At 66.6% G+C, this 19,974-nt stretch overlaps 1 protein-coding gene across 3 annotated transcripts; it reads right to left on the bottom strand.

The window, feature by feature from the left end:
• Positions 1-2,216: 2,216 nt before the first annotated feature.
• LOC112544615 (solute carrier family 23 member 3) lies at positions 2,217-19,251 on the bottom strand. 3 transcript variants are annotated; one of them, XM_075932942.1, is made up of 12 exons: positions 18,772-19,250; positions 16,832-16,989; positions 15,718-15,803; positions 10,652-10,725; positions 8,041-8,222; positions 7,596-7,719; positions 5,816-5,963; positions 5,481-5,734; positions 4,752-4,857; positions 4,045-4,212; positions 3,666-3,761; positions 2,217-3,134 (listed from the first exon to the last, which is right to left on the bottom strand). In XM_075932942.1, the coding sequence occupies exons 1-12, from the start codon at positions 18,877-18,879 to the stop codon at positions 2,836-2,838; spliced, it is 1,803 nt and encodes a 600-aa protein (XP_075789057.1). In that variant the 5' UTR covers positions 18,880-19,250; the 3' UTR covers positions 2,217-2,835. The 3 variants fall into 3 exon arrangements, with proteins under 3 accessions (XP_075789057.1, XP_075789059.1, XP_075789058.1); XM_075932944.1 differs by lacking the exon at positions 4,045-4,212 and having other exon boundaries at positions 18,772-19,251; XM_075932943.1 differs by lacking the exon at positions 15,718-15,803 and having other exon boundaries at positions 16,832-16,934.
• Positions 19,252-19,974: the final 723 nt, after the last annotated feature.

Here is a 19,974-nt window from a genome sequence, read left to right as displayed (position 1 = left end):
AGGAAGGAGGTATAAAGATGCCATGTGGCTGATTCCATCTTGGTTCTCAACTCAGCCCTTCATCCCAGAGGCAGCAGTGCAGGGATCGAAGAGCCAGAAGAACTGTGGACCCATCCTAACCTAGGATGCGCAACAAGGACTTCTAAGCCAGCAGCTATAACATCTATGCTAGAGCCTGCATCGAGAACTGGGAGATTCGATGCATGTAATCAGGGGCGGATGAGAGTGCCGCAGGGCGCCGGGCAGCAAAATTTCGCAGGGCCCCCCCTTTGACACGGCGCATGCGCGGGGCCTCGGGAAGCACGGGGCCTGGGGCAGCCGCCCCGCGTGCCCTGCCCTAAATCCGCCGCTGCATGTAATGTATGATACTTTAGCAACCTCACTCTCCTGCTTTTCTTTATTGTAGTAATACACCTTTAGTTGTTAGATGCTAAAGGATTGGCTCAGCGTGATTTGTGGGTAAGGTCCAGAGGGGAAATTGACCAGGGATCTGTGGCTGGTTTCTTGGAACCGGACAGGACTTGTTCGGGGTAGGTGGGATTGGGTTCTAAGACCCCCCACCGGTGTATGAGGCCCGGGGCCATCTGGGGCACGGATATTGCTGGGGTGTCGGAGGGGTTTTGCTTGTGAGGCTTCAGGCAGGCAGCTGAAGCGCTCTGTGGGACTGGTGTGTGGCCTGTTTGGGAAGGTCTCCAGTCTGGGGGCTGTAAGGAGCCGTAAATTTGAGCAATTCGCCCTGAGCGGACGCCCTCAGCTGTGTCCAGACCCGGCCCGGTCCATCACAATGGTCCTTTTGGTTCCTGGCTTTTCAGTCTCATGCTGTTCCTGTGTGTGGCGCCTGATCTCAACACGGACCTAGAACGCTCTCAGACGGCCCTGTTGCTTGGGCTACTTCGCTCTTTGCACCTTTCCCCGTCTGTGATTTGGGTGACACTGTGTGAACTTTCACCCACTCTCCACAGGTGTGCGTGGAGCTGGGCACGTTTGGAGGCCCGGCTGTCACAGCAGTGCTGCGGGGTGCCCCAGAAATCTGGCCCCGGGCCGGTTACACTGCAGCCCCCGCCCCAAGGCCGTGCTGCACCGGCAGTGGTGACCCGCCACCGTGCGAGTGGGCTGGCCAGGGGCTGACTCTCTGTGGCTTGGCAGGAATAGCGAGAAGGGTGCAGGGGCCGCTCCCGCTCCCCCCTTGCCACTGGGTAGCCCTGCAAACAGCTCCCACCACACATCCAGAGGGCCCAGAACTCGCTGGGACCCTCCAGGCCGGTTCCGGCACAGCCCAGCCCAGGGACCGGCCCCCACGGCACAGCTAGAGCAGAGCTTTTACAAACACCTCCCGCTTCACATATTGCCAGCCTCTGGGCAGGCGGGGGCTGCTCTCCCCTTGGCTCCACGCCCAAGCAACTCCCCCGCTGCCCCAGGGAGCCGCCCCGGCGCTGGGCCCAGCGGGAGTGGTGGCACCCTGCCAGGGCACTACCATTGTCCGCAGCGGGGTTAGACACTGGGGCCAAGGCCGCTGTCCGAGGAGAGGTGCAGAGAGGCTGGGTTTCAATCCCCCCGCAGCGCCCTGTGGCAGTCCCCTCGCCTGGCCAGGGAGGGGTGGGGAAAAGCAGGGACTGGAGCCCCCAAAGGGCTGGTGCCCATGGAACCAAGGGGGCCCGCGCAGGGCACCTGTCAAGACTCACGCTGGCTGGGGCAGGAGCCTGAGGCTAGCCCTGATGTGCCCACTGGACTCCTGGGGGCAGCTGCAGCCGGGGGGGCTATTAAGCCAAGGAGCTAGCAGACAGCCCAGGTAGGACCTGCCACTGCCCTGTTCCCACCCCCAACAGCTACGGCAAGTGCAAGGGCATTCTGCCCTGCCCGGCGGGTCCCAGCCGCGCTCGCCTTCGCACCAGGGCGCACGCTGGCTGCGGGTCGGAGGCGGCCGGGCGGCCAGGAACCTTAGGAGGCAGGAGCAGACCTGCCAGGCCGGCTCTGCGTGAGCCGTTCTCTCTAAGACAGCCCCCGCCAGTGCGATCCAAGGGACAAGGCCTGCCAGGTGGAAGCAGCCGAGCCGGGAGCCCGCCGCCCATCTCAGCCCCAGGCCAGAGCAGAGCTGTGCCCGGGCTCCAGCACCACGGGGCCCCCGCTCTCTGCGAGGCAGCTGGGAGGAGCCCGGCCCCCTCTCCTACACACTCACACGGAGCGGACGGCTGGAAAGGAGGCCAAGCACCCAGAGGTGGCTGCACCTTTTTATAGGGCCCCGGCTGGGGCAGAGCAAGGTCCGTGCTGGGGACAAAGCAACGGCGGAGCCCACGTCCCTCGCGCCCTGCTACGGAGGGATGCCCAGCGCCACCCGCCGAGCAGGGCTCTGGCCCGGGCATGCTGCCAGGCGGCACCGGAGCACGTGGCCGGGGTGCTGCTGTTCGAGGGGCCCTGCGGTGAAACGGGCGTGGCAGTGAGCAGTGAATCCGCAGCGCTGCCCTGGGTGGTGGGCTCCTGGCGGGGCTGCTGGCTGCCCAGCATGCAGGGCTGGAGCAGGGTGCAAGTCCAAGTCAGCCCGCAGGAGGGGTGCTGGGAGTGGGGGCCGGGCAGGCGCCTGCTGCCGGTGCTGGGAGCGTGCCAGCCCTTTCCAGCCTCGGCCGCCCCGCTACCTCCTCCCTGTGCCCGGCAGGGCCCTGCTCGCTGTGGGGAGAGGTACAATCCCAGGCTGGCCCAGGGCTCCGGCATGCCGGGGAGGCTGCCTTTGCTTCTTTTCGTTCCATCTCCTCGGGAAGCTCGCAGGCCAGCCGTGGGCGGGGGCGCTGAAGATGCTGTGCCTGGGGCTGCAGGTGTGAATCCAGCCCCGCCCTCGCTCCATCACACAGCACTGTCCCCGCGGCGGCTCCCAGCTGTCTCCTCCCCCGGGGCGCTGGGTTTCAGCAGGAGGCCAGTGGCCTCCCCCGGCGGGCCTGCCCCCTCGTCCAGCACGCGGCTCTCGCCCTCCGGGCCCGGGCAGAGGAAGCAGAGGGGAAAGGCCTTACACCTGGCGGGAGGGAGCAGCTTGCTCAGGGCTGGGGGAAGCCCGTAGACCTGGCTGGCTTCGCTCCGGCACCCCTCTCCTGCGCCCGCTTTCCGCGCTGCCAGCTCCCGGAGCAGCCCTCGCTCCTCCAGAGTGCCTGGAAGCAAGAAGGGACGGGTCAGAGAACCCCCCGGGCAGCTGGAAGAGCCAGTCAGCCCCCACTGCAAACACGCACAGTGCTACCGCCTCCCTAGCCCCGGGCCACCCAGCCAGGGAAGGTGCTGCAGAGGGGCAGGGCACTGGCTTTACCGTACCCACCAGGGACCCCCAGCGCAGGCCCCTGGGCAGCAAAAAGCAACCCTCGACCGTACCAGGTGAGACTTACCGGTGGGGCTGAACCGGGAGGGGCTGGAGCAGCTCCCCACCCACCCTGGCAGAGGGCTACTCCAGCCCCACACGCCCACGACAGGCAGGGGTGACCCCAGCTGGGCGCCCAGTACAGCCCGTCCGTGGCAGGCCCAGCCCGCCGCAGGTGCCACGCTGGTTCCCGGGGGAGCGGGGCCAGCAGTAGAGCCCGCAGCGCGTGAAACCACGGAGCCCCTTGGATTTCAGGCAGTTCCACGGTTACCCTGAAACCCCTGATTTCTCGAGGGGGCCAGGCGCTGGGCGGGCCGGGGCGTCCCCTCACCTGAGACCGTGTTCTCCAAGAAGAAGGACAAGAGGCTGGTTAGAAAGACAGGAACCGTCAGCACCGAGAGGAGGAAAAGGTCCAGGCTGAGCCAACCTAGGGGAACAACGGCAGCGTCACCCCACCAGGAGCAGCAGTGGCCTGCGCCAGGCGCCCGGCAGACGGAGACATGCCAGCCCAGGGCACGCGGGGAGGCTCATCCCAGAAGCATGGCAGGTCGGGCGCCCAGCTGCAGGGCCCAGGGTGGGAGCTGCCAGCGGCTGGGACCGGCGCCCGCGTGGCGGGGTGGCCCCGAGGCGGTGTCCTGGGGCACACGAGAAGGGACGCGGTTCCTGGGGTCGGCAGCCCCCACCCCCAGAGAAGGCAGCTGGTACGGCACCTGTGGCCACGTGGCCAGGGGCGGCGCCGAGCCACCGCGGCACCAGCAGCGCCATGAACATGGTGAAGCCGACGATGAAGATGTTCCTGCCCGAGTCGATGCTGGCGAACTGGAAATAGGAGACGCCGGCGCCGACAGCGACGGTGTAGGTCACGCAGAGCACCCCGCCTGCGGCACAAGGGGGTCAGACGGGGGCCGTGGCACAAGGGGGGCCAGTGTGCAAATCCCAGGCGAGCCACACGGGCCTGCTACTGCTTTGCTCCTGAGCCCCCGCCCCCCAGGTCCCTGCTGCCAGGCCCCTCTGCTGCTGGTCATCTCTGGAGCGCGCCCAGCCTCTCTCAGGGGCTGCCCTGCCAGCAGCCGCCCACCCAGCCAGGGCACTGGGCTGCCACGCGTCCGCCAGCTCAGCCCCCTCATGCAGCACTTCCCGCGGGGCTCTGTCAGGCCCTGGTCGGCGGGAGCGGGCGCCGCGCTCCCCTGCCCTGTGAATGCGGCTCTTGACCGGCTGGGCCCGGCCGTCCCAGACAGTCGGGGTCAGTGCCGGCAGCAGCGCCAGCCGGGCCCCGTGGGCCACAGGGCCCGGCTCCCAAGGGCGCTCAGCTGCAGTCCTGACTCCAGTGGGAGTTTGGCCACCGATGCCAGCGGGGCCCCCGCGTGTAGCCCCCGCACTCGGCCGAGGGAGGGTCTCCCGGCGCTGGGACACTCACCGTGAACCGCCAGGGGGATGGCGGTGAGGAGCTCGGCCAGCCGGGGGGACATGCCCAGCAGCACGCATGCCAGCGCACCCACTTGCACGGAGTGGCGCGACCCGGCCTGGCGCAAAGAGAAGGGAAGCGGGGGGCTGGTGGGGCTGGGGGAGTCCAGGAGCACCCTGCCCATTTCTGCCCCCAGCGCCTCTGTGCACCCTGGCCTGCCGGGCACCCCAGCTGGTGAGTCCTGGCGTCTGTCGCTCCCTGGGCTGCCATGGGGCTATCCCAAACCACGGCCCCAGCTGCAGGGCGGCTGGTCCCAGCGGGACCTTCGCCCTCCCCCAGTTCTCTGAGCTCCCCTGACTTCCCGCCCTGCCTGCCCCGGCCAGCCTGCTCGCCGCCTCAGTGGAAGGGTTTCCCTTCATGCCACGCGCCACCCCCGGGCAGGCAGAGACCGTCCACCATGTGCTGCATTCCCCTCTCCTGCCCTCTGCCCGCAGCGCAGCAAGGTGCCAGCTGAGCCCTCTCTGGCATGAGCGGAGCTGTGGGATGCCCCCGGCGGAGGCACACGCCAGCCCCACGTACAGACCCACCTGCATGGAGGTGGCAGAACGACCCACAGAATGGCCCTGTGCTCATGCCAGCCCCTTTCCCTGCTGCCCCAGGAGCTGGCCAGACCCTGCCCCGCAGCGCAGGGTCTGCCTGGCTCGCCCACAGCCCCGCCCCGCCCCGCCCCGCCCGCCGTACCTGGGTGAGGCTGTTGGTGCAGGCGTTGGGGACGCTGGAGGCCAGGCCGCTCACGCCCCCCAGCGCCCCGGAAAGGAGGCTGCCCAGCCCTTCCATGCAGAGCCCGCGGTTGCAGGCGTGCCGGGGAAGGGCCGGGGCCTGCAGCGCTTGCGGGCACAGCAGGTAGCAGCCCACGGAGTTCATGCTGGAGGTGAGGCCCATGGCCACGCCCACGCCCAGGGCCCGCGAGCTGAAGGTCGGCCACCCCCGCTCACCTGGAGGGGAGGGAAGCAGGGACCGTCACTGGCAGCTGGGGCAAAGGGGGATGGGCATCGCCGGCCCTGCTCTCGTCCTACCTGGGTAGGGGACTTGGAGCCAGGGGCTGTGGAAGGTGCCGTTGGCGGCCGGCAGCTGCCCCGTGGCAGGGCCCAACAGGAGCCCCCGGACGCGAAGGTGGCTCAGGATCCCCCAGACAATCCAGGCAACGCAAAGCGGCAGCAGCACCTGCAGGGGCAGCAAAGGAAGCTGAGCAAGCCCTGAACCCCTCGCTCAGCCCAGGCCTGGGCCCCCCACCCGCGAGCCAGCCGCAAGCTAGGAGCCACCTGGCCAGCCAGGCCCAGGCTGCTCCCCGGGGCCTAGAGCCCCCCCCCCCGGGAGCTTGGATCAGCTTGTGGGGAGGGCGCCGTAGTACCCAGTACCTGATGGGCGGTCTGGCCAGGGAGGCGACTGGGAGGCTGGCCCTGCTGGACAGGAGGTGGGGGAGCTGGGCTGACCCTGCCAGGGGCAGAGTGCAGCACCAGACGCTGCAGCGGCAGGTGGGGGCTAATCCTAGAATCAAAGGACTGGCAGGGACCCCGGGAGTCATCGAGTCCCGTCCCCGACCCCACAGCAGGGCCCAGCCCCGTCTGGACCGTCCCCGACAGGCGTGTGTCCAAGCTGCTCGTCAATATCCCCAGCGATGGCGACTCCACAGCCCCAGGTAGTTTATCCCAATGTGTCACCCCCTGACGGGCGGGACGGTTTTCCTAATGTCCAGCCCAGGGTGAAAGTAATTTACATTTCTTACAGGTACTGTCCTATCGCAATCCCCACCCCCAGCCAGGGCGCCGCACTGGCTACTTTCACCTTTGGTCCAGCCTAAACCATCCTTGCTGCACATTAAGCCCTTTGCTTCCTGGCCAGTCATCAGAAGCTAATGAGAACAGCCCTGTCTCTTCTCCGTGTCCCCCCGCTGAGTCTCCTCTCCCCCGGCTCAGTACACCCAGCCCTGGCCATCTCCCCTCCCAGGGCGCTGTCTAGAACTGTAGCATTTCTGGTGCTCTTCCCCCTTGCAGCTCCCCAGGCCCTGGCCTCAGGCAGGTCAGAGCCGCTCACGCCCTGGCCTGGAGGGGGACAGCCTGGCCAGAATGTCCCGTGCTCGTCCAGCCCCTTGCGAACCAGGACTCCCTGTGCCCATGCAATCCACAGGCTAATTACACCCGGGGGCGGCCGCGCTACAGAGACGATGGACCTTCCAGGGTCCCACTGAGCGGGGCTAGCGCAGACCGCTCGTCCGAAGGGAGAGGGGCGCGCCGCTCGATGCTGGCAGTCCTGCTCCCACGAGGAGCGAGGGAAGTCAAAGGGCGAGCGCCCTCCCCTTGGCTTCCTGCAGCAGGGCCAGCACCAAAGGCCGAGGCCAGGGACTTCGACTCCAGCTACAGGGTGACCGCAGCTGAAGTTGTGTAGCTCAATGCGACCTTGTCCCGTGGGGCAGACGTGCCCTGAGTGAAACCCGTTTCTTCCTGCGCTCCCACCTGCCAGTCTCCTCCGGCGGCTCCGGCTCCGGCTCCGGCTCCGCGGGACAGGGCAGACCCTTCTCACCCCCCTTAGACACCCGGAGCCTCTCGTCTCTACGCTCCCAGGCCTGGATCGTTCGCCTTCCCGCTGCCAGCCCTTCCCGGCACAGGCTGGAGCTCTGCTGAGCCCGGGGCCCAGCACAAGCCCCTTACAAGCCCCCTCCACACGCATTACGGGGCCTTTGTCCAGCCCTGTGCTACGGCCTGACCCACGGCCCCTGGCTCTGGCTCTGCGCCATGCTCGAGGGGGCGGTGCCCAGCCAGGGGAGTGACGCGCCGCGGGCCGCACGGGGCCTCGTACCGAGAACATGCGCAAGGCAGGGATGCTCGTCTCCACGGAGACGCCCTGGGCCCGGGTCCATGTGCAAAGGGGCAGGCGGCAGGAACTCAAGTGCTGGGAGAAGAGCACCGCGAGGACCACGAGCCTAGGAGAGATGGAGCCGGGTCACGGCACGTCTAAGGCAGGGCAGGGAGCCCCGGGGCAGCCCCCCAGCGCCTCCTGCTGGGAGAGAGCAGTTCCTTCCCCCATGTGCACGTGCCATTCCCCCAGCTCCCCCTGCTGGGAGAGCCAGGAGCCAGGGAGCTCACCATTAGTGTCTGGTGAAGGGAATGCAGTAGCGGGCAGTTCCCCTGGCACCATTCTCCACCGTGCCCCCCCCACTGGGAGAACCAGAGCCAGAGCCCCATGTGGGTGCAACCAGACAGCTCCCCAAGTCCCCCCGCTGCAGGGCCCCAGACTCACGTACAGCAGGGCGACCCCCCAGCTGGCCGAGCAGAAGCGGGCTGCCTCTTTGTAGGCAGACAGCCCAATGATGGAGAGGCTGGGAGCTAGGACCATGGGCCCACAGCGCTGGGCTATCCAGCCGCCTGTGCCAGACACCCCCAGTGCCAGCTGCACCAGCCCCGAGACCAGCACGGCGCCAGAGACCTGCGGAGAACAAGAGATGAGATGGGGAGGGTGGCAGCTAGGCCACCCACAGCAACTCAGCCGGCCATTGGGTTCATCTGCTCCTAGAACCTGACATCTGCAAACCCCCCACCTCCACGTGTGCCTCCCACAGCCCAGCACTACACCCCTACATCCCCACAGCCATGCACTCCCACATCCCACCTCTAAACACCCCCCGCAGCCCACTCCTACACTCCCACACCCCACACCCGCACAGCCCACCCCTATACCCCTACATCCCCACACCCATGCACTCCCGCATCCCACCTCTAAACACCCCCCGCAGCCCACTCCTACACTCCCACACCCGCACAGCCCACCCCTATACCCCTACATCCCCACACCCATGCACTCCCGCATCCCACCTCTAAACACCCCCCGCAGCCCACTCCTACACTCCCACACCCCACACCCGCACAGCCCACCCCTATACCCCTACGTCCCCACACCCATGCACTCCCGCATCCCACCTCTAAACACCCCCCGCAGCCCACTCCTACACTCCCACACCCCACACCCGCACAGCCCACCCCTATACCCCTACGTCCCCACACCCATGCACTCCCGCATCCCACCTCTAAACACCTCCCGCAGCCCACTCCTACACTCCCACACCCCACACCCGCACAGCCCACCCCTATACCCCTACATCCCCACACCCATGCACTCCCGCATCCCACCTCTAAACACCCCCCGCAGCCCACTCCTACACTCCCACACCCCACACCCACACAGCCCACCCCCATACCCCTACATCCCCACACCCATGCACTCCCGCATCCCACCTCTAAACACCCCCCGCAGCCCACTCCTACACTCCCACACCCCACACCCGCACAGCCCACCCCCATACCCCTACATCCCCACACCCATGCACTCCCGCATCCCACCTCTAAACACCCCCCGCAGCCCACTCCTACACTCCCACACCCCACACCCGCACAGCCCACCCCCATACCCCTACATCCCCACACCCATGCACTCCCGCATCCCACCTCTAAACACCCCCCGCAGCCCACTCCTACACCCCACACCCGCACAGCCCACCCCACCCCATACCCCTACATCCCCACACCCATGCACTCCCGCATCCCACCTCTAAACACCCCCCCGCAGCCCACTCCTACACTCCCACACCCCACACCCGCACAGCCCACCCCATACCCCTACATCCCCACACCCATGCACTCCCGCATCCCACCTCTAAACACCCCCCGCAGCCCACTCCTACACTCCCACACCCCACACCCGCACAGCCCACCCCATACCCCTACATCCCCACAGCCATGCACTCCCGCATCCCACCTCTAAACACCCCCCGCAGCCCACTCCTACATTCCCACACCCCACACCCACACAGCCCACCCCATACCCCTACATCCCCACACCCATGCACTCCCACATCCCACCTCTAAACACCCCCCGCAGCCCACTCCTACACTCCCACACCCCACACCCGCACAGCCCACCCCTATACCCCTACATCCCCACACCCATGCACTCCCGCATCCCACCTCTACACACCCCCCGCAGCCCACTCCTACACCCCACACCCGCACAGCCCACCCCACCCCATACCCCTACATCCCCACACCCATGCACTCCCGCATCCCACCTCTAAACACCCCCCCGCAGCCCACTCCTACACTCCCACACCCCACACCCGCACAGCCCACCCCATACCCCTACATCCCCACACCCATGCACTCCCGCATCCCACCTCTAAACACCCCCCGCAGCCCACTCCTACACTCCCACACCCCACACCCGCACAGCCCACCCCATACCCCTACATCCCCACAGCCATGCACTCCCGCATCCCACCTCTAAACACCCCCCGCAGCCCACTCCTACATTCCCACACCCCACACCCACACAGCCCACCCCATACCCCTACATCCCCACACCCATGCACTCCCACATCCCACCTCTAAACACCCCCCGCAGCCCACTCCTACACTCCCACACCCGCACAGCCCACCCCTACACCTCCACATCCCACACCCATGCACTCCTGCATCCCACCCCTACACACACCCCATGGCCCACCCCTAAACCCATACGTCCCCCCACTACACGGACATCCTATGCACCCTGTATGCCATTCCTACACACACACACACACACACACCATGCACCCCCACATCACACCCATATACACACACATGCATCCTTGCATCCCACCCCACGCACCCAGAGCATGCACCCCCCACATCCCACCCCTATACACACACCTGCATGCACTCACACATCCCAACCCCCCACATTCCCTAACTGCCTGGCACCCCCTCGCGCCCATACATCCTGCATCCCATCCCTACACACACTCCCGTGCACCCTGCATCCCACTGCCGCATCCCCTGCGCTGACCCCCCAGCCCCACTCTGCCTGCTCTGCAGGGCACCCACCTCTCGGAGGGACTGACTCCAGCTGCCCGGGGCCAGGCAGTCTTGCTCGGCACACCCCACAGGCCCCTCTGTTCCTGGAAGGGAAGGACGGGCAGACCTGAGTGGGCGCCCTTGGGGCGGAGGCGCCTGGCAGGGGAGGGGGCCCGTTCCTGGGAGGAGCCGGGTGACAGGACGGGGAGTGGTTATCAGACATGACTGAGAGCGAAGGCCAGGACCTCCATGGCAGGGCCCGGCCGAGCCAGGGCGGGGAGGAAAGGCTGGGGCATTAGGAACGGGGGGACTTGGGGAAGGAGGCGCCTCTGCGGGAGGGACCCAAACGGAGGCAGGCTGCTGCTGGCACGGCCAGTTCCAACGGGCAGCGAGGGGCTTTTACACCACGGGCGGGGGGTGCAGGTGAAGGCATCTCTTGGCGGTGGTTCTGAGAGGCAGGACTCCGGAGCCCAGAGCAGAGGCTGCAGCTGGTGACGTCCGTGCGGGAGCTGCTGGGGCCCGTCCCACGTCGCAGAGCCCCGGTTCAGCACCACGCGCGAGAAGAGCCTGCACGCCCAGCGAGGGAGACGAGGCCAGTCCCATCTCCCCCTCCCCATCTGTCCCACAGCCTGTAGCCCAGCAGGCCAGACCAGAGGGCCCGGCGTGGCAGGGGGACTGCGACAGGAGGGGTGTCAGAGAACGCGCCGGACGCAGGATAATCCAGGGGTGCGCGACACAGGGGCAGGCCGCTGGCAGGGGAGCGGCCCTGTACGTTAGGGAGCATAGCGCTGAATGTGGTCACAATCTTAGAAGAATCAGACTGTTTCCTAGGCTAAAGTAATGCACGTTGGAAAAAATAACCCCAACAATACGGACAGTGTGATGGGGGCTAATCTGGCTACGACAAATCAGGAAAGATCTTGGAGTTATCGTGGACAGTTCTCTGAAAACTTCCACACAGAGCGCAGCGGCGGTCAAAAAGGCAAATAGGATGCTAGGAATTATTAAGAAAGGGATAGAAAATAAGACCCAGAATATCTTACTGCCCCTGGATAAAACTATGGTACGCCCACATCTTGAATACTGTGTACAGATGTGGTCTCCTCACCTCAAAAAAGATATTTTGGCCTTGGAAAGGGTTCAGAAAAGGGCAACTAAAATGATTAGGGGTTTGGAACGGGTCCCATATGAGGAGAGGTTAAAGCAACTGGGACTTTTCAGTTTGGAAAAGAGGAGACTGAGGGGGGATATGATAGAGGTCTATAAAATCATGAGTGGTGTGGAGAGGGCGAACAAAGAAAAGTTATTTATTAGTTCCCATAATAGATGAATTAGAGGACACCAAATGAAATTAATGGGTAGCAGGTTTAAAAGAAAGTTCTTCTTCACACAGTGTGTTGTCAACCTGTGGAACTCCTTGCCAGAGGAGGCTGTGAAGGCTAGGACTATAATAGAATTTAAAGAGACGCTAGATAATTTCATGGAGGTTAGGTCCATAAAAGGCTATTAGCCAGGGGATAAAATGGTGTCCTTGGCCTCTGTTTGTCAGAGGCTGGAGAGAGATGGCAGGAGACAAATCGCTTGGTCATTGTCTTCAGTCCACCCCCTCCGGGGCACCTGGTGCTGGCCACTGTCGGCAGACAGGCTACTGGGCTAGATGGACCTTTGGTCTGACCCAGTACGGCTGTTCTTATGTTCTAAGGCTCTCAGGGCTCAGAAATCCCACACTGGAACAGCCCTGCAGTGGGGCCGAGCTGCCGACCACCCGACCAGGCTGCTGACAGCCTCTGAGAAATGCCCGGGGAGACAGAGGCCACCGAAGCAGAAAGCACAAGTAACAATGGGGGATCCCCCACGTGAACTGGGAGCCTGTCCCCTCCGGGCGTGGCGCACGGGGCAGAAGTGTCTGCTTCTTGGAGCAGCCGGCCCCGGAACCCGCCCGGGGAGAGGCAGTTCCTGATGTGGTCCAAGCTGGCCCATGGGGTCCCGTCCAGGACGTGACTCTAGCTGGACCGCTTGGTACTAGCAAGCGAGCATCACGGAATGTACCATCCTTGCGGCGGGGGGGGGGGGGGAGATGCCAAAAATCCCAACCCAGTAACCTCTCACTTGCCAAACAGGAGCGGCCCCAAACGAGGGCACTTGGGTGGACGTGCAGAGGCGCAGTCACAGGGTAAAGCGCCTGCGCGGCGCGGGGGCTACGGCCAGACTCCAGGAGAGCGACGGCAGGCCTCAGATCAGGCAAGTTGTCAGAGGGTCCAAAGACCCCCCCAGCGACCGTGCAGCGTAGCGAAGGCTGCTCGGGGCCCGCGGGCTGGCCGCCGGCTCCTAGGGAGGGCACGAGGCCAGGCCCCATCCAGCTAGCGATAGGACGAGGCTGGGCGGGAGAGAATTGGAGACACAAGCCAGCAGAGGGGGTGTGAAGTGCAGCAGGCGCTGGCGGCGGAGGACCACAGTGAAGCCCAGCATTCGAGACGCACGGCGGGGGGATCCCCTCCCTCGCTCTTCGCTGGAGGCGTGGGCCAGATCCCACCGCAGAGTTGCCCTTTTCAGGAAACAAAATGTGAAGGCCTGTGCCCCCCCTCAGTGTGCCAGGGGGTGTTAGCAATAGGTCGCCAGGCCCCCGGGCTCCCCAGGCTTCCGACAGAGCTCAGCCACGACACTGCGGCACTACCCGCTGCGGTGGGAGCCTGTCCCCGCACGCAGCCTCAGCCTGCATCACCCCCATTACTAAAGAGGGCTCCAGAGGTGAGCCCGGCAGCCACAGGCCGGTAGCCCGACGCAGGCGGACTGGGAGAAACCATAGCGAGGAACAGACTCTCAGACTCTCAGACAGGCAACGTGGCGTTTGCAAAGGGAAGTCTGGCCTCGCCGGGCTCTTGCGACTGTTGGAGGGACGACAAAGCTGTGCCCAGGCGAACCCAAGGCCACCAAGTACCTGGAGGTTTGGAGACCTCGGAGACTGTCCCTGCCCCGGGCTCTGCAGCAAAGGAAGCTGCATGGGCTAAGAAGGCGGGCAGGGCCTCGCATGGATCCGTACCTGGGGAAAAGCCAGGGCCCCGGGCAGGAACGAGGGGTGAGTTTTCGGAACGGAGAGCAGGAACCGCAAGGGTGTGTGCTGGGGCCAGCGCGGGTCGACCTACCGACCACAGATCGGGACGCCAAGGTAGACCGGACGGCTGCGGCCAATACAAAGTTACTCAGAGCTGCCTGCAGCCACAACGCGGGCGCCTGGGAGCACGTCACAATTGCTGAGTGCAAAGGAACGCGTATTGGGAACCGTCATCGGATCGGGCCGAGATTAGCGCTTCCCACTCCCGGCAGAGACCCCATGGGCGACTCTGTGAGAACCGCTCAGGGCACAAAGGGCTCAGGAGCCATTAGGAAAGTGATACAGTGTCCTATTGCCGCTGTATAACCCCCCGAGTCCTGCCTGCCGGCCTGGACACCGCCCCTCCCCAACGAGTCAAGCGGAGCTGGGAAAGGTTGGGAGAAGGGGAGCACAGATGTCGTGGTGTCAGAGGGGGCCTGCTTGTCTCACCCCCGCAGCATTTGTTGGGTCCAACCCATCCAAGACAGGATCAAGGGGACGGAGGAGCTTCCATGCAAGAGACAGTAAAAAGACAAGGACTCTCCAAGCTAGCTAAGGGGCATGCAACGCGCTACAGAGCCGGGGCTGGGGTGGAGCCAGCAAACCAGGGAGTGCTATTTACCCCTTCACAGAACACTAGAACCAGGGGTCAGCCAATTAAATCAACAGGCAGCCGGTTTAAAAGCACCCAAAGGAAGGGCTTCTTCACCCAGCCCCCCCACCCCACCCCGTGGCTCTGCCAGGCCAAAAGTAGAACTGGGTTCCAAACGCACTGGAGACGTTCCTGGAGGACAGGTCCACCACTGGCTCTTAGCCACGCTGGCCAGGGTCACCGCTCTGGGGGTCCCTTGCCGCTGCCTGCCAGAAGCGCAGACAGGACTCACTGGATAACTGCCCGGTTCTGTCCGCCCTCGGAAGCGCTGGGAAACCAGGAGCCTGCCCTGGACGGAGCTTTGGCCCTTACGGGGGGCTGCTTTCGGCTGGGTTTGGGTCAGCCACGAAAGCCCCGTGCTGGGGCAGAAGCAGAGATGCCGGACTCCTCGCGCTGCCAGGCTGGGGCAGGGCGGCACATCAGCAGGTCTGTGACATCCCAGCTAGGGCCACGTGGTGCCACGAGCTGGAACTCCGGCCCCACCGCTGAGACACGCCCTGCACTGCTGCCAGCCCGGGAGCAGCGGGGGGAGACGCCGCTGGGGCTGTGGCACTGAGCAGAGGGGAGAGCAGGGACCACGCCCCCAGGAGGGTGGCCAGGTGTCCGGGACTGACCCGGGCAGTCCAGTATTTGACCTTCCGTCTGGTAAAATGAATTCAGAAAATACCAGACATCTAAAATGCCCAGTATTTTCTAGTTTCCCCGAGGCCCGGCTTGGGTGCCCGACGGGAGGCCGCTTGGGACATACAGTGCAGCTCACGCTGCCTGGGGTGGCGGTAGGGGGGAGAGGCCTGGGAATTAAGGGGGTTGCAACTGCTTTTTTTATTTGCTCAACAGAATTTTTTCCAGGCGTTTTTTGGGGGGGGGCGGGGGTTTGGTATTTTTGGTGAAACCATCTGGCAACCCTAGCCCCCAGCCTCGCCTCAGCCATCTGTCATGCTTCTCCTTCCCGCGCCGCTGGGCCGGCCAGGGCCACAGCGACATCTTGGGGCCAGTAGCCTGGGGACAAGCCCAGCTGGCAGTACTAGTGGGGGGGGGGGGGGGGGGAATGGACCAGCAGGGCAGCATCCTGGGCCGGTGGGAGAGTCTCCAGCAGACCCACAGCACCGCGTGTCCCTGGGCTAGAGGCGCGATGAGCTGGTGAGGGGCTCTGGCCAGGTTACCCAGGAGAGAAGAGTTTGTTTGATCCCCTGCCACCGGACCAGACCTGGCTCCCGTACCCCTCCTTCCCCCAGGCTGGACCCCACATCCCTCATCCCCAGGCCAGGCCCCCGCACCTCTCATCCCCCCAGGCCTGGCCCAGCCCCACTCCCCCACACCCTCGTGGGCCGGGCCGGGGGGGGCTGTGCTCACCGTTCCTGCCCGTCGGGGGCGTGTGGCGGCTCAGCACCATGGCGGGGATCAGGAACTCAAAGGACGGTGCTTGGACCAAGGGCAACCTGCCAGGCACAGGAAAGCCAGCTCAGTGGAGAGGGGCGGCCGACTAGGGATGTGACAGTGGAGTCGAGTAACCGACAGGCAGGAGCAGGTGGGTTAATGCCACAGACGACACCCATCCCCCCCCAGCCAGTGTGTCAGCAGGCAGGCAGGCCAGCAGCCCGGCTCAGTCCTGGCTCGCACCGGGTCTGGGTTCGGGTTAGCCCCGCTGCGGCTCTGCATGTCAAGTGTATTAGGAGCTGGGAGGCAGGCAGCCCGGCTCAGTCCTGGCTCCCGCCAGGTCCAGGAGCTCAGCCCCACGCCGGACAGGGGCTGTGCCACCAGGGCCGGCCCACGACATTTTGGCACCTGAGGCGGGGAGCTCAAGTGATGCCCCCTCGCCCCTCGCTTGGGCCAGAACTTGGAAAGGTCTCGATTCTGCCTCGTCCTGTTCGCCTCTCATGGGACCGCGGAGAGCACAGACACAATTGTCTACACTCTGGGTCCCAGGGCGCCCTCCCCCCGCCACTCTGGCACCTGAGGCGGCCGCCTCAGTTTACCTCATGGCAAGGCCAGCCCTGCCTGCCACCCCCTGACACAGAGGCAGCAGCGTGGGGCGACAGGCGGCCGGTCTGTGTGGGGAGCTGGTGTTTACACAGGCTCCCCTCGCGGACCAGCGCCCGCCTGGCCCCGCGCTGCTCTCTCTGGTATGGAGGCAGCAGTGCAGAGTGTGGGGGGCTCCCCGGGAGGGGCCGGAGCACAGGGGCTGCCAGCCCCCCCCCGGGGACCACAGACTAGTGGAGGGACCGCTAAGAATCCACGCGGTTACTCGGCTGTTCGATTCACCGACACGTCACCTCCCTGCGGCTGACAGCGGGTGCCCCAGCGCAGCAGGGCGCAGACACGGGGAGGGGAGCTCGGAGGGAAACCCCCTCGGTCCAGATGCTGCTGCCAGTGTCCGGGGGCCAGGCCCCTGCCCCCCTTTTCCCAGGCGCCGGGTGCAGGGGGAGGCTGGCCCCAAGCCCGCGGAGCGCCCGGGCGCTTGGCTCACCTGCTGCCCAGGCTGGTCTGCAGCCCCGTGGAGACCCCGCAGGCAAAGAGGCTTCGGGCCAGCAGCTCGCTCCAGGGCCGGCTCCGCTCTCCCCCCAGCAGGCCTGGGAGCAGCAGCAGGTGGTAGATGCAGATGAGAGAGGCCTGGACGGCGAGGTGCTGAGGAGAGCAAGGCCCGGGGGGTTCCAGCAGCCACTGGCTCTCACTGCCCAGCATGGCGTGTCACACAGCCCTGCCCCCCCAGTCCTGCCGGGGCCCCTCACTCCCACCCCACAGCCACTGCCTGCCCTGCTAGTGCCCCCCACTTCCCACCCGCCGCCCCTGCCAGGTCAGCCCTGCCCCCCCAGTCCTGCCGGGGCCCCTCACTCCCACCCCACAGCCCCTGCCTGCCCAGCCCTGCCCCCCCAGCCCAGCCTTGGGCCCCCCAGTGCTGCCGGGGCCCCTCACTCCCACCCCACAGCCCCTGCCTGCCCAGCCCTGCCCCCCAGTCCTGCCGGGGCCCCTCACTCCCACCCCACAGCCCCTGCCTGCCCAGCCCTGCCCCCCCAGTCCTGCCGGGGCCCCTCACTCCCACCCCACAGCCCCTGCCTGCTCAGCCCTGCCCCCCCAGCCCAGCCTTGGGCCCCCCAGTCCTGCCGGGGCCCCTCACTCCCACCCCACAGCCCCTGCCTGCCCAGCCCTGCCCCCCCAGCCCAGCCTTGGGCTCCCCAGTCCTGCCGGGGCCCCTCACTCCCACCCGCAGCCCCTGCCTGCCCTGCTAGTGCCCCCCACTTCCCACCCGCAGCCCCTGCCTGCCCAGCCCTGCCCCCCAGTCCTGCCGGGGCCCCTCACTCCCACCCGCAGCCCCTGCCAGGTCAGCCCTGCCCCCCCAGCCCTGCTAGTGCCCCCCGCTCCTCACCCACCGCCCCTGCCAGGTCAGCCCTGCCCCCCATCCCTGCTAGTGCCCCCCACTCCTCACCCACCGCCCCGCCTGCCCAGCCCTGCCCCCCCATCCCTGCTAGTGCCCCCCGCTCCTCACCCACCGCCCCTGCCAGGTCAGCCCTGCCCCCCATCCCTGCTAGGGCCCCCCCACTCCTCACCCACAGCCCCTGCCAGTGCCTCTCACTCCCACCCTGCAGCCCATTCCAGCCCAGCCCTGCCGGGCCCCTTCCTCCCCAGCTGCAGCCCCTGCTAGCCCAGCCTTGCCCCCCCCCAGCCCTGCCAGTGCCCCTCACTCCCCACCCACAGCCCCTGCCAGCCCAGCCTTGGGCTCCCCCTGCGTTCTGCCAGTGCCCCTCAGTCCTCGTGTGTCCTGGGCCCTCGAACCCTCCATCAGCTGCGACAGATCCACGTTCAGCCTTTGGGAGAAAGAGGCCGAGCCAGACCCTGTCCAAGAGCCAGGCTTGGAGCTCCAGCAGCCAGCAAGTCAGGGCGCCGGGTCGCAGCCCTCCTGGGATGACCCACAGCTCCTTATGTGGGGCCAGACCCACCATGAGTGAAAATCTGAGCCCCACCTGTGCCTCAGTTTCCCCCACAAAATGGGGCCGAGGGGCCCAGCCCCAGAGCACACCGGGGTTCCTGGGAAAGGGGCAGGTGCCTGGCTGCAGGAGGCTTCAGTGAATCGGGGGGGAACCACGTGTCACGGAGCCAGGGCGAGCTCATGCCAGGCTGGGGCGGCAGGGAGGGGCTGTGCCCTGCGGTGCCGGAGGGGAGGCTGCGTGCTGGCTCCCGCCCCGCTGGGCTGCAGGAAGCGCCAGGCAGGGTCTATCCCCTCCTGCCAGCTCCCCCTGCCCCCCACCCGGGCAGAGAACCGGCTCCGGAGCCGCCTCTGGCCGCGCCTGGTTCCTTGCCCCTCTGCGCTTTCCCCGCTGCTCTGGGCGTCACACCCTGGGGCCTGCTCCCTGCCCGCGATGCTCCCAGGGGCCGGCTGCTCCCGCATCCCCCGCCCCGGGCGCCTCTCACCTGCAGGGCGAAGCAGCAGCTCAGGCCCCAGGGTGGGGTGCTCAGCAGGGAGTAGGCAGCGCACACGGGGCTCCGGGAGCGAGGGCTCCTCCAGCAGCCCCCCTTCATGCTGCCCCTCGCCTAGGCTGCCGGCTCCCGAGTGGCACAGGGCATGGCAGCCGGGGGAGGGGACGGGGCCAGGCCGAGCCGTGGTGACCTTTGCCCGAGCCCCCAGGGCGGTTAGCCATTAACCTGGCCCTGGGACTCCAGGCACCGCCCCGGCTGCGTGCAGCCCACGGTGCCAAGCCCGCAGGCCAGGCCGCACCCACCCAGCACCTGTGGGGCACAGCGGGCAGAAGGAATCGCCCCTCCCTGTGCCGGGCGGGGGGACGGGCACCGCTGCCGAGCCCAGTCGCCAGGCCGGGTGCTGCCCTCCGCCCGGGCGCCAGCAGCAGCCCAGCCACCCAGGGGACGGGCGAAGCCACCCAGCACCCCACGCCCAGGGGCAACTGGGTCTGCGCTGGCCTCGGGCACCGGCGAGCTCCTCCTGCGGGTCCCAGCGTTCACTTATTAACTGGGCTCTGCAGCGGGAGCAAAGGGCCACGGGGGCGGTGCATTCCCCGCATTCCCGAGGGGCACCCGGCAGCTCCTCTCCCGGCCTCCCCCCTCTGCGCGCAGGAGCCGGGCTCAGCCGCCCAGGACGGCATCTCTCCAGGCGGCTCGGGCCCGGGCCAAGGGCAGAAGGCAACGCCCACCAGGGCCCGCGGCCGGTCGGAACACGCTGCGCAGGGCCAGGGCCAGGCTTGCCGGCAGCCGCATGGCCAGGGAACGTCGGTACCCAAGACACAAACCCCAGCCCTGCCGCCAGCCAGCACGCGCCGGGCTGGGCCCGGGCAGCCTGCGGGAGATGCCCTCCAGGCCGGGCGTCCGAACTCGGGCCCTAGCGCCCACACGCCGCAGGGGGCAGCTGGGACCGCGGTGACTCCAGGAAGTACGGCCGGGGAATGAGGAGGGGACGCAGGGAGGGCCAGGCCCATCCCAGCTGCAGCCCCCAGGCCCGCCCCCACGGCGCTGGAGGGAGCTGGCAGCACCTTGAGCAGGGCGCTAGGTGGCAGGACTCACCTGCCCGGCTGTCTCTCTCGCCTGGGCAAGCCGGGCAGAGCCGGGGGAGGGCGGCAGAGGTGGCTGTGAACACACCAGCAACAAGGGGGCCTGGGCGGAGCT

This window comes from Pelodiscus sinensis, chromosome 7 (genome assembly GCF_049634645.1).
Source record: "Pelodiscus sinensis isolate JC-2024 chromosome 7, ASM4963464v1, whole genome shotgun sequence".
Taxonomy (NCBI): domain Eukaryota; kingdom Metazoa; phylum Chordata; order Testudines; family Trionychidae; genus Pelodiscus; species Pelodiscus sinensis.
The sequence above is the reverse complement of the archived record's forward strand: the minus strand, read 5'-3'. Positions and strand labels throughout refer to the sequence as shown.

Excerpts from the sequence above, each read along its gene's own strand:
- LOC112544615 (XM_075932942.1), bottom strand. The coding sequence starts at position 18,879 with ATGAAGGGGGGCTGCTGGAGGAGCCCTCGCTCCCGGAGCCCCGTGTGC. Across the intron at positions 16,990-18,771 it reads GCTGCTGCTTCGCCCTGCAG|CACCTCGCCGTCCAGGCCTC; the intron begins GTGAGAGGCGCC and ends TGCTCTCCTCAG. Across the intron at positions 5,735-5,815 it reads GCTCCAAGTCCCCTACCCAG|GTGAGCGGGGGTGGCCGACC; the intron begins GTAGGACGAGAG and ends CCTCCCCTCCAG.